This window comes from Bemisia tabaci, chromosome 3, assembly GCF_918797505.1.
Source record: "Bemisia tabaci chromosome 3, PGI_BMITA_v3".
NCBI lineage: Eukaryota > Metazoa > Arthropoda > Insecta > Hemiptera > Aleyrodidae > Bemisia > Bemisia tabaci.
This window is the reverse complement of record NC_092795.1, coordinates 43,658,052-43,672,182: the sequence shown is the minus strand read 5'-3', so window position 1 is coordinate 43,672,182 and position 14,131 is coordinate 43,658,052. Positions and strand designations below refer to the sequence as shown.

Below are 14,131 nucleotides of genomic sequence, written 5' to 3'. Positions count from 1 at the left end.
TGAAAATAAAAATTGAGGTTTGGGGTTTCACCTTGATGGTTTTGAACTAACTTTTCATACCTGAGGTACAGAGAAAAATTGAAAACGAGTGAGTTTTTCGAGTAAATTTCTTTGTTTACAAACGTAAGTACATTTTAAAAATAAATAGGTAACCAAGTGTAACATTATCTCAAAAGAAACAGTCCTGCTACGCTATGGCATTCGGCTGAATAGAGATGAATGTAAAGACTAATTCAAATTTTTTAAAAAAAAAAAACTAAAAGCGAATATAATATTTACACAATAACTACATGCTTACTTAAAATTACTTACATAGCTAATAATAGATTACGATTACAAATATATCTACAAAATTAACATTCAGTAATATTTACATTAATTTTCATATTCACGAAAGTTATCTCGTTAAGTAGATGATGAAATTCAAGTTGAAATAGAAAAATAGAAAAATAGAAAAATAATAAAATTATAATGTCCGCAGTGTTCTAAAGATATTTACAAAGTGCTTCAGAAAATTATGTATAGGATACTACTTTATCAACTGCTGAAAAATTGCCAAAATTTGTGTACGGTTTTCTGATGAATTGAAAAGTTTTTGAAAACGGCAATATGTAAAATGAGACGATGAGCATCTGTCAAAGTAAAATGTAGGAAAGCTCAGGACTCATACCATTGTTTTAAATTGTAGAAAGGGAAGAACATACGAATTAAGTTCACCCCTACCGCTCAACTATCTTGTGACCTTGTATAACAGTGATGACAAAAAAACCTTTTAGGGATGCACGATATAAAATCAATGTCTATCTTTATCCTTGTTTTACTTTATAATATTAATTTGTTTTTGCTTTCTTTGGTGAGGAGGCAGAGTGAGAAAAAAAAATCGGTCACATGAGCCGGACGTTCGATGTTTTATATCATTACCACTACTATCATTACAACCTTTCAAACCGAACCGTTTGTTTATAATATATGAGATAAAACTTCCGTGGTAAAGTGAACTAACAAACAAAGTTCGTTCTTATGAGCCGAACGCTTGTTACACGAAATTTATACACATGAAATTGTGAGGTTTCAATGCCCATTTTAAGTTTAAAGTCAAAATTGTTCATATTTTGGGTTGAGATGAAGCGGTGCGCTTTTTCCCCCTCTTGTATCATTCCCGAAATCTTCAGGCAATCGACCTGCCAAAAACAAGAAGATTAAAGGTGACTATAACACTCAACTGAAAGTGCGCAACGGACGCGCCTCGATTAGAGTTTTGACTATTAATGCTGCAACAAAGCCTATTAATTCGCGAGAGGTATGTATTTCCATACGGTCGAATTACATAAACACAAATAGCATATTTGCCCCTGCCCTAAACGCAGTTCATCAAGTTTGAATTATTTCCATTACCTTCAATATTCTCCCGGCTGTTGCTTTTGACCGACTTATTTTTCGCGCGCAATCCGGTTGCGCAGTCGTGCTGTCCATCACCGCGAATTCGGAAATGAAATGAGCGGATTTACATCATGATTTTTCTACGTTGCGACTCGTTCGCGAAGTCAATTTTTGTGCGAATTAGGTTCCGACAAGCGGAATCGAACGCTGACGGGTGAGCTAACGCGCCGCGCTGATAATCGGACAGCAAGTTCCCGCGCTCTTGATATCATCATGCAAACGCTACCGACTTGCTCAATTTACTTTCAAGTTCTGCAGGGCTGCCAACCAACTTCCCGAAATTTTAGCCTTAACAACGCATCTGATTCTTCTCACCATCAATGGTTTTTTCCCCTTCTGCTTCCTCTTTTTTCATAATGAACGCTAGAGTACAGACTCTTAAAAACATCGACTGGGAAAAGGACTCTTCATTCTATCGGATTTTTTCTTGAATCTAAAGGAAATGCGCTTGAATCATAAAGCTTGGTTCTTCGATTTGAGGAAAAATCCGATTGAATCAAGAGTATTTTTTCTTGTCAATGTTATTAAACGTCTGGACTCTAGATCCAAGCGACTTTTTTCTCAAGTGAACACTGTAATAAATTACAGATTTCACCATAAGGTCACAGGGAGAAAAATCTATGGTTTTATAAACCAACTAGTGGTTCATGTGGAACACCACTAATAGTCGTAAATGAACTAATGATTCTCGATCTGTGAGCCACACTGAGGTATCTCGTACCATACTGAGGTATATATGTATACCATCACTAAGTTATATGTGTGTTATTATTACATGCTGCATTTACGAAGATTGGCGGTGTTGCATATGAGCCACTAATTGTTTTACAAGTCATAGCTTTTTCTCTGTGGCACCTGATTCTCGACAAAGTGAGATTTGGATGCAAATATTAGAGTCCTAGTATTTCTAATATGAAAACGGTATAAGTCATTGCAAGGGATTGCTGGCTCTATATTATGCCTTTTTTAAAAAATCAGTAGGTATTTTGTTATAATGGGGATTGAAACTCGGCATTTAAGAAAATCGTGCCTCAATATTGTGACTCAACTTTAAGGACAGGATTCCTCAATACGGTCGATAATCATCCTGAAACCCGAAAAATCTCCTCGTCTACAAAAAGCTCTTTTGAGAAAATGTTTGCCTCGAATCGCACAACCCTAATCCTCAAAAGAGGGTATTTATAACAAATGTGTAGTCACTCTGCCCTTCCTTTCCTCCTGGACCACGAACCAATCTTCCCTCAGAATAAAACATTGCGACAGACTCGTTTTGAAATTCCGAAGCCATTAAGTTAAGTTTTCAAGCGTATGCCTCGGTTTCGCACCGATTTTTTAGACCCCTCCCAGAGACTACCGGCAACATGTTTAGCTTCGTCGCAGAAAACAGGCCAGTACAGCGCTCGTGTTTTCAACCGAACTAACAAGAAAATTGGCCGATAACGGTTGTCAACTTGGCCGATAAAATGCCTCCACGTCCAGCGTTAAGCGTTACCGTTTGAGATTTGGAAATTTCGGCAACACCGAGGGAGTATCCTGTAGTACTCTGCAAAATCCCGTGCGTGCACGCGTGGTTAAGACTTGAACGCTCGAGAGATAAAGACACACAGCGGGGAAAGGAGGAATGAGAGGAGTGGTTGAGGCGCTGAGAAAGACATGGTGCAGGCAATCGGCGAAAAAATTCCGAGGAAAAAGGATTCTATGTGCAAACACGGCCTGGATGTGGAAGAGCTCAGAAATGTTAACACTTTGTTTTTCGATGACTAGATTGATCTTAAAGACAATTAGTTTGAAATGGTAAATTTAGGAATGTAAATTCAAATTTTGGAGCATTACAAGATGTTGCAACAATCAGCCATTTTTTCTCAATTCAATGGATCCAAATGAAAATTGGTGTTTACGGCCGATATTTTCCTGCAATAAATACTCTGACGTTGTCTCTTGAACATTCGTGACAAGTTTTACGTTAAAATGTCATTCCTGCATTTAGACTCTCATGATCAAATTCAAAATACCTCCCTCCAAACACGTATCGTTTAAGCTCAGATAATCCAAAAGTAACTACCAAAATTTTAAGGCTCTTTACAGAAGTAAATCTCAACATTTAATTAATTTCCTAGTCTCCGACGTAAATAGCCTAGTTGCTTATTGTCGTAATTAATTGAGTAACTAACTGATTATGACCGTGGTGGCGTCGTCATGTATGATACTTAATTAAAAACTTTGAGAAGAAGAAAATAAAGAATTAAAGACATTTTTCAAAATTTACAGTCCTTCAAAATAAGCTTTCCGTGTGATTTTCCAAAAATGGACAATTTAGCCCAGCCCCCCCCCCCCAAAATTTTAGCGTACCCCAAAATCGTTTGACGTGCATAAGGAGACCATAGATATGGTGTTCTGTGAATATTTTGAATGAAATCGAACAGATAGATTCAGAGATATCGCTGTAGACAGATTTGGGGGACGCCACACGGACGGACACACATTTTTTCAAGTATAGTTATTTTGACTCCTGGGACCTTGAAACGTCTAGAAATGATGAAATTTCAACTTTTTTCTTTTTTCTTGGAGGATGACAATACTTCCTATCTACCCTAGGGGAGCGAGAAAGTAAAAATGATAAGAATAATCGATTTTTCTCATTGGGATAGTGGTCATTTTATTGGTTCCCTTTAGGTTCCTATTTCAAAATCCTGTGTGCGAGTGGCGACTTCCTTACAGGTTGCTCCAACGCGGATGACCTAATTTTGAGCATCAATTAAATCGGGATCGAGATCGGGGAGTAGGGCACGGGCACATCGGAGAGGAGTGAAAATTGAGCAATACGCTAAGACCCATAACGGACGAGGACCGTGTAGAAAGGCCTGAAAAATTCGCAGACACAATGAGGAGGCTGGAACAGGAGGAATAGGACGGCCGGAGAGATAGAAAGATAAAACGAAAGAAAGGAGGCTTTAATGAGACTGAAAACCTCCGCCCTCGGATTCGGCCACTACTGCCGTGCTAAGGAAAAAACGCCGTATGAACATTCGCATGTTGCCAAATTTCCCCTAATAAGAAATGTATTTTGAAAGAAAGTAACGAATGTTTTTCCTTAAAATTTTCAGATATTTTAGGTTGAACTGCAAACAAAATTTTTTGAAAAATTGGGGAAAAAATATTTACAACTTTCCCAGTAAGTTCATTTTTTATCAGAGGAAATTTGGCAACGCCTGAAGGTTTATACGGCGTTTTTCCTTGGCACGGTAGCATGCTGTACGCTCGCGCGAGAGCACCGCACTCGCAGCGTTTGACTCGCGCGATTCATTGCACTCTATAGCGAGCATTTTGTGCGTGTTGTAGAGTTTGCGACGCAAAAGTAAATAGGGTCTCGTCTCTTAATTTTACTAATCCGATATTGAGTAGGACATCGCGGATAAGAACCAACTTATCCCCAAAAAAATAAATAAATTTAGAGCAAGCCTTTGCAATGAAGAACACTCGCATTGCAATGCTTCCAAAATTCGTACAACTTCTACTATTCATAATCAATTACACAAAGCAGATCAAAAAATGAGAATGACAGGAAATTTTTCTCATTAATTTGACATTGCTTTATGAATGGAAATTGGTTAAAATTTCGCAGTTTTGTCGAAATATGAAACGATTTGCACCATTCTCATAGCAATGCATTGGTATGGATTCTTCATCACAAAATACCGTAAAATGAAAACGAGTACTGATTCGAAACAAATTAGGTTTTTGGATTTTTCGGTATATTCTTAATAGCACAATGAATCGAACTCAAAGAGATTTATATTCGTTTGATTGATTTGCAACAGGAATTCCTCGTTTTGAGAGACATGTTTCTGTATCCTAAAAACTTGGATGGCTAATGGACTCTATTCTTCATACGAAAATAATATGAATCAGGAGTCCAATCAAAATTTCAACGGCTTCGCGGCAACCGTGCGCTTAATACACGCTTATTTTTGCACATCTTACGCAACATCTTTACCCGGTAGCAATAGCTTTTGCACGCTTCAACCAATGAGGCCACACCTGAGCTTCAGATATAAAACAATTAAGAACAGAGCCCTTCTCAGAATCCGACCGGAGTGCCGATGGCGAGTAATCGTAAAGTATCTTAAATACGTATAGATACGTCCAGATCGGCGATTAAAGACGATCGTAGGTCTCTCGATGCTGTTTCACAATGAGCCATGAATGGAAGTAATGTTTAGAATAAATTTGAATTGATACCATCACTGTCCACGAGCAATCTAGTTTTTGGACTTGGATTTCTTACTTTGAAACATAATTATGAGCCTTTTATTGACGCCCCGAGGGGCAACGAAATTTGGCTGGGATTTGCTCCGGAGAGATCTGATTAGGTAACTATCTGGACTCATCCTTTATCACAGACTCGGGCGATAATTTTACTTCTTGTGTCCGAACTCCTCATCGCGTACAGAGAAAGTTTTTAAAAGCGTTAATTTGTCACAATATCTGGCAGAGCCATAAAATTTCTACACAAAAGATGCTGGCAGATGCTATTTGGTCATTGCAGAGTAAGGGGGTGGGGAAGGGAGCAAATGTTTGTTTTCATCCATTGCTCCTCAACAGTCAAAGGCTGCATTATAGATCATAATGTACTTCAGAACTCATTCAAAACATGGCTTGCCAAAACTTTTGCTCATAAATTGATTTTAAGTGACAGCACTTTTGAGAATTAGTTAAATATTAATCATAAAAAAGAAAAAAGATGGAAAATGGGTGGAAGTTATGTTTGATATCTCAGCTCTTTGCTAATCCTTCCAGATGTGCTTTATTAAAGTTTCTCAACTTCTCACAGGTCAAAGAAAACCCTTGGAATTTCTGCAGACATTTCTTGAAATAAACGTCCCTAAAACTTAAAGGGGTGACGGGTTGAGGTGAACTTATTCGCACGTTGCAAATAAAAAATGACAATTAAAAGTTGGGCTTTAAAGTCAATAATAGATATGTTAAACGGTTTAAAGTTTCTCAGTTTCCTTTCTATGAAGTTTACGATTAAGACAAAGTGCAGTTACAAGGCGAAAATAAATAAATCCGGATAAAATAGACATTTGACGCGAGGCAACACTCATTAGGCCAAACAACTGATGATACGGGTGACTTATTTTTCCCGTTCAAAAATGCATAGACCAAATGGTCCGTGATTAAAAATGGATTGGTAAAAGTTGTTTGTACAACATTTTGTCAAAAATCTATAATTGAATTCACTCAGTTATTTCAATTGACATGATTTACTTGAAGGTTTTGCTGAAGTGCAAAAATATACCGTGGATCCCCTAAATTTTGAAAAATTCAAATTGAAAGCCGTAGCCGGTTTTTTTTTTTTTTTTTTGAAATATGAAATCATAAAGTTTCAATTGGTGTTCCATACTGTTAAAAGATAACGTATGAACCTCCTAGAACAGATTGTTGAGCAAGTTCAATTCTCATTCAATTGATTTCGATTGAAGATACCCCAGTGCGGTGGGTTTCCCCCTTTTTTATCAAATGTAACGTCATTGTCAGGTGAAAATAAAAATTAAAAGCTCAACGTAGAAAAATGTGTGTCATTCATTCATAAAAATCAATGAATAAATGGCACTTATCTTAGGCGTTACACAATTAGACAGGTGTACGGTAGTTTATCTCACGGCCAATATTTTTCATTTCTGCCCCCTCCCCTTCCACTGTATTTTTTGCACATTAGTGATTCCTTCAATCAATTTGGGTGAGAATTTGTTTCAGCAGTAAAAAATCTGCTCAGAAACCAAATTAAGGGAAATTTTATCGCATGACCGGATACCACCAGTTTAAATCACTGAGACCTATTTTTATCCGTTCCAGCCTCTATACCAAACGTTGTCTACCCAGTCCATATCGACAAATGAATTTATACTGGTTTAGAACGGGTAGTTTTTGGCACGATAGCGTATACGGCACATTAACGTTAGCTTTGGTTTGCGGCTATGACACCACCCATTTTCTTCAACTAACGATAGCTTTCTTTATCGTGACAGCTTACTGAAAATGTCGAAACATGGTGAAATATGTCTGCAACCTTAATGATAATAGAAATGTACCAAAAAAGGATTTGAATTTTCTGCTCCATCCTCAAACTAACAAATTTTGACATCAAGAATTCTTGTGCGGCATACAGCCACATAAGAATTTTTCGACTTTGGTCATCGATGAAATTACTGTAAAATAACTCGGTATCTGGTATCTCGGACATGAATTAAAATCCACCTATCATCACGTTTCACCTGACTCGGGACTATCGCCTGTAGTAGTTAAGTTCCGACCTAGCACCAAAGTCACTGCCTTCTAACTTCGACGTGAAGTACTTGGTGAGGAAATCCGACTGCAACGAATTCACGGCTGCCTCTTCTGGTTTCGGCGTGCTAGACTCTTCGTCCCTGTTTTCCGGGAAGAGCACTGGCCCCGGATTATTTGGGTGCGAAGAAACGATGGCTGGCTTCTGCGTGGCCGTCCTGAAGCTATCCAGAGTGGTGACTGCCAAATCCTGCCCTTTGCTTGGGATGTAGTTGAAATCGTTGAATTGGAAGTTGGGTGTCGTTGGAGTGTAGAACTTCTGAGGCGAGGGGGTGTAAAGGCTCTTTGCAGTAGGTAACACCACCTGAAGCAAAATAATATTTTAAAGTCATGGGTGGAGAATGTTTGATGTTGTTTTTGAAAGAAAAATGACAAAAGAATGTAATCAGTCCTACCCCTTCCCCCTCTATTTACATTTTTTAGCAAGAAATCCATTGGACTACATCTTGCAATAAGGGAGCTAGGTTAAAGTACATTTCGTCAGCGATTTTTTGTCCGCGCACCTGTTTTTTCCAGTAATTTACGTCCAAGCGTTTTTCCGGCACGGCAGTTTTGGTCCACGTGCCTGTTGAGACCCAAAGTTAATTGGCCCACATGTAAACATAAACGACCATTGCTCACGATGTTTTTGGATGAAAATGTTTAACGTCTTGGAAGAATGAGGGTTTGCTTGTTTTTTTGTTTTGTCTGTTTGGTCCAACGGAGAATAATATATAGTTGAGAGTTTTGGTAAAAATGGGGGAGCGTCGATTCCATGAGACAAAATTCACTAAAACTCTCTAAACCTCTTTGGTGTAACAGGACTTATTGTTAATCATCTTTCAAGAAATTTCCACCTTGTTATACCTGAACCGGATAAACCTCTATATTTGCCTCAGCTAAGGGCTCTTCGATTTTTTCTGTGTACGATAAGTATCTTGATTTATTTTGCAAGGAAAGATCTGTACTTTTAAAGGGTGCCTGTCATTCTTAATACGCTCAATTTCGTACACTACTGGGCAACACCTCTGTTGTGAAATAGTTGCTTCAGGCGCCGCCGCACGGCGGGCGGGCGGCCAGCTCGTAACGCGCATTGGCGCCTACAAACCTAAGTGGATACTTCAAGCATTGTGCGATGCGTGAAGTATCCACTTAGGTTTGTAGGCACCCGTGAGCCTCCCCCGCTGGCAGCACGCCGCTCCGCTCTGTTAGGCTTTAATAGGTATTTATACTCGCATAGTCAGCGTTCTTTAACTCATGACTTTGAAATGATTGCACACTCTGCATTGATTATTCTCATTTAAATTGATGGGAAAAATATGTATCAATTTATCAAAGGAGAATAATAATATAATGTGTGCTTTTTAAATATTGGTGGTTCTGTGTCAATTTAATGATTTGGATTTCCAAAGCACTTTCATTTTTTCTTTTACATTTTGTGCTTTTATTGTGCTGCAGCAAAGTGTACGCGCACCAAACGCTCAAAATTTGACGTATTTGACTCTTAAAGATCGATGTAGAAATGGTAGGGTAGAAAATGTTCATTTTTGCAGTTTCTTTCGGCACAACTGCGGCTCATTGAGATTAATATCGCTTGGAAAAAGTTTTACAAATATTTGCCACGTTTTAAAAACATAAATGTTTTCAAAATGAAGTAATAATTTCGTGAAGAAAAAATTAAAGAAATGAAAAAAAGTACCTATACATATATACGGTATATTGTACATCGAATATTTTAAGGATAGAAATAAAACCAAATATTCACCAATGACAATTTCAAAAGATGATTCAAAAGGAGAAAGTAATAACATTTCATTTAGAAAATGAGCAACCATAACAACACCTCTTTCTCTCTCAATATCTCATTTCCATATTGCCAATATAATTTTACATACCGACTAAAATATAACGCTTGAACCAAGTCACTGTTGCTTATTTTACGTGTGGGCGTAAACTGTACTGGACAAAAAAGGTGCTTGGACAAAAAATCGTTGACAGAATGTCCTGAAACCGGGAGCTACAATACCTGTTTTATCCATAAAATTGCGTATTCGTAAAGTAAGACTAATGACACACATTTTATTTCTAAAATAAGCCCGAAAAAGTCGAACCTTATCGCAAAATTTAGTACTGCTGTGAACTGTTAGTTCAGTTCTTTCTTATTCCTTGAGAAAATCAGAGATGAGAGACAAGTGATCAGCTGACACCGTGATGATTGCTCAAAAGTAGGAACCACCCAGATAACATCGAACGTTTCAGCAACGTGGAAATCAACGTAGACTTTGAAACATTCCGGGAACGTTTACAATTTCTACGTAGTAATCAACATGGAAGAACAGGAGTGCTCCGAAAACGTCTCACTGGCGACGTAACAGGAACGTGGAAAGGAACGTTGCTCTGTAAACCTAACCTAAAAAGTTAAAATCGCTCTTTCGCCGTTTCGCTGTCTACGTTTCCGGGACGTATAATTCAACGTAGTCCAAAACACGTTGCACTAGAAAAGGCGGCACAGGCAGGACACAGGCCAGGAGCGCCCACTAGGTGGCGCTGCATTTCGCGGCGCAGATTACTCAAAAAGTCTACAGCGCATGCGCAGCCTATGTCGGCACCAACCAAGTTCCTGGAATCAGTCTGATCAGCAAAGGTTGCAACTGTTCGAGAGAGTCCACCATTTGTTATCTTGATATTGGCGTACCAAGTGATTTTCGCAGTTTAATGTTGTGCTTGAAGTGATGCTTACACCTCCGTGTTTTACATACATAAAAGTTCGTTAATTATCTGGTTTGCACTTACTTGTCTGTTTCTAATTCTGTATCTCAAGTCAATGTCCACAATTTTAACCCGTAGACCTCAAGTTCTACTCTAAAACTGAAAGTGCTTATTCCTCCTCTAATACGTACACCTAAATGAAAGTCGTGCCTATGCATGAAGTGAATGATAGTATTTTAATTAATCGTCATTTATCGCAAATAAGTAGATAATTAACGAAATTTTCTAATCGTAAACACGTTAGGAGGGAGAGAGACACACAAACTGTGAAAAGCCCAAAAATGAATGCCACACTATGTTTTGCGAAAAAAGTGGATTCTAATGTTACTGCACGTCCGTGCAATGTAGTCACTGCCACGTCCCTGCAATGTAGGCACTGCAAAGTTCCTGCGACGTGGACACTGAAACGCTCCTGTAAACGTTGTCGCTGACAACGTTTACACGGGAACGTTCCGGAAACGGTACGTAATACATGGACATCCACGTAGAATTACACGTTCCGGTACACGTTGCTTTCCACGTGGAAGGTTTCACGAGAAACGTGAAATTCTACGTTGCTGTCAACGTTGAAATTGTTATCTGGGCAAGAATAAATTGAACAAAATTTTGTATTGAGGAAGAAATTATTCTAGCCTATCTAGGAAAGCATCCATCTGCGTAAGAAAACTAACGGCACAAATGTGGTTTCTAAATGAGTCAGAATTAGTAGTTCCTTACTGCAAGATGTAGTTAGACTGACGAATAAACTGCGTGTATAGGAGCCGGTTTCATAGCGCTCCCCGGCACTTTGCGACACAAAGCCGCCACAGTGTCCTATCCTCCCATGGTCAATTACAGTTCAATTACAGACTGTCATTTTAAGTCTTCAAGCTTTAAACGACAGAATTTCCAACAAGTAGTTCCCGTAAATATCATTCAATAAAATGAAAATAATAACCGGAAAAGGTTATTTTGACATCTTTCTATTTTCATAGTCGGGCGTTAAAGTCACTGATTAAATTTGTGATTTACACAAAAGCCGCTTTCACAGCGCTCTGTGGTGCTCTGTGACACCTATTTGCCACAGTGTTTTATCCTAATGTCTTCTCGCAGCCCATCGGGTAGTATGGACTCTCTCCCATTTCTTGTAAAACTCCTTTTCGCCAACCTTTCGCTCGGCGCTTTCCTCTCATAGGAACAAAATTAAACATCTTCTTTGGCAGTTATACTTCTGTCATACTGTTTAACATGACCATAACAGACTGATGGTTGATCATAATGTCAAATATGGTATCATTTTCGACTTTCATGATCTGACGTACGGCTATTCTGCCGCGCCAAGGAAGAACGCCGTATGAAAATCCGAGATATGCCAAATTTCCTCGAATAAAATATGTATTTTTGAGGAAAGTTAAACATATTTTTTCTTGAAATTTTCAGATATTCTACATTAAATTATGAAAAAAATAGTCTGAGTAATTTGAAGAAAAATATTGAAAAACGTTCCCACCGAATTCGTATTTCATCAAAGGAAACTATGCAGCGCCTGCAGGTTCGTACAGCGTTCGTTCTTAGCGCAGCTGCATTACAGACCTAATCGCCTCTGGAGATTCCTGCATGCCGACCTTCTCCAGAATGTGAACTATCTTCTAAGAGGGATTTTGGCAATCAATCTTGGTTCCCAAATCTAGGAGAGCTTTTTGCCTAAGTATGCATGCATAAGCCGCTTTTACGGCGCGCTAGGTCGCTCTGCGACGCCTACCCACCACAGGAATCTGTCATGGTAGAGATTCTCCGTAAGCTGGCATCTCTCCATCTCTTCACGGATGCCCTCTACCCACCGTTAGGCTAGACGCCCTCTCCGACGCCTACCTGCGGGGACCCAATCCAACATCTTATTCGGCAACCTTAGTTTGCCTGAGTACATACATTAAATCGCTTTCTCAGCGCAGCCTCGCGCTCTGCGACGCCCAATCGCCATTGCCCCCTATCCTCCTAGAAATCATCAGGCAATTGGCATCCTCTGCTCTCCTCTTCCACCTCTTGTCGCCAACGTGTTGCCCTTTTTTGCCTGAGTGCTTTGCGAATAATTATTGGTGTGACGTACCTGGGGGACGCGGAAAACAGTCTTGGGGCGGAGGTTGAGGTAGGCGGAGTGCTTGCCGTCGTAGGTGTTGATGAGGTGGGACGGGTAGAAGCTCTTGATGGGCAGAGGCTTGAAAGGGACCGGGGCCGGCAGAAGATTGTACTTGGAGGAGAAGTGGTTCCCGCCGCCGGATTTCTTGACGATGGCGTGGAAGCCCGTGTGCGGGTCCGCCGAGTATTCCACCGTCCTCAGGCTTCCGTCCGGCTCGATGAGCGAGTACTGACCCTTCACGTGGTCGCCATCCCGGGACTCCCATTGGCTCTTCACGTCCCCGGTGTGGTAGTCCTTCACTCCGTAGTCGAAGTGGTAGTTCGAGTGTGTCTGAAACAAACACAGTCACACAGTTGATATATTTTTGTTCATATTGGTAGGAGGAGAGACGACGCAATCACATGGAAAAAAAGAGCAAGGGGTTGTTGAACCTAGAGTCCCTTTATACTGAGAGTTAAGACAATGAGAATCTATGTCTGATTGGTTCCCGTATTTCAGGCCTCCATATTGTCACAAACGGGAATAAAGATTACATTTTCACCAACTGCAAAGATTATAATCTGGAATGGACCGGGGAATCACGGGTTCGGCAAGGAACAAACGAAACGAGAGGAGGAACGGAGAAAGGAATTTAAGAATGAACCGATCAAAGATTACAAAAAACTTTCAATTTGTGTAATCTCTATTCCCGTTTGTGACTCCATGAGGCGGGGGAGGGGGGGAGTTGTCATGACTCTCTGTGAAAAGGGACTCTAGTTGGAGCATATGAACATTTCTAATTGGACGTATTTCTATCAAAGAGAACTATGTGCAGGTGGGAAAGATGGGGTCTGCTCGTCAGTGCTCACGCCATAAGAATGAATGGGAAATATAAAGCGCCAGTGACGAAGCCGTCGTCGCGGCTCCTCGTGGTGGTCATTAACTCATGAGCCCTGGCCACGACGCTCTAGACACATGGGGGGCTCATGGGTGCCGCATTCAGAGGGCTCAAAATTTCGTTTGCTGAATTGGAAAAGCGGGATTTTACATTCTGTCAAACGGAAGTATGTGCAAAGTGTATGAGCCATGGGCATGTGTCTAGGGCGTCATGGCCAAGGCTCATGAGGTAAAGACCGTCTTCCCGATCCTGGTTGCCTGACCACTACGAGAAGACCTGTTTTTTTCTATGAAATGAAAACTTTACGCACTAGATTTCTTTCAAAAAGTGATAATTCTTCTCAAAAATTTAATTTCAAATCCATATACTCAACACCTTCAGCTTTTTGGATTCATACACGTTGGATTCATCACGCGTTGGTTTCAAGTGGTGCATTTGACTTACATATCCGATGTCAGCAAGAAGGAGGAGATTTTTAATTACTACAATAATCACATCCATATTGTAAGATCTTACAGCCCAAAATTACTATAATTTTACCGGGGGAGAGGAATTAAGACCATTCACTCTCCCGAAATGATAAGATGGGAAGAAAATAGAGGATT

General features: G+C 39.8%; 1 protein-coding gene across 3 annotated transcripts in view; it reads right to left on the bottom strand.

The window, feature by feature from the left end:
• Positions 1-85: 85 nt before the first annotated feature.
• LOC109041757 (uncharacterized) overlaps positions 86-14,131 on the bottom strand; it is a 94,128-nt gene continuing 80,082 nt past the window's right edge. For 2 of the 3 annotated variants that reach the window (XM_072298423.1, XM_072298424.1), the window contains 2 exons: positions 12,620-12,979; positions 86-8,089 (listed from right to left, as the gene is read on the bottom strand). In XM_072298423.1, the coding sequence (XP_072154524.1) occupies positions 7,727-8,089; positions 12,620-12,979 (723 nt within the window). In that variant the 3' untranslated portion in view covers positions 86-7,726. The remainder of the gene's footprint in view (positions 8,090-12,619; positions 12,980-14,131) is intronic. The other variant, XM_072298422.1, reaches the window with a different exon arrangement.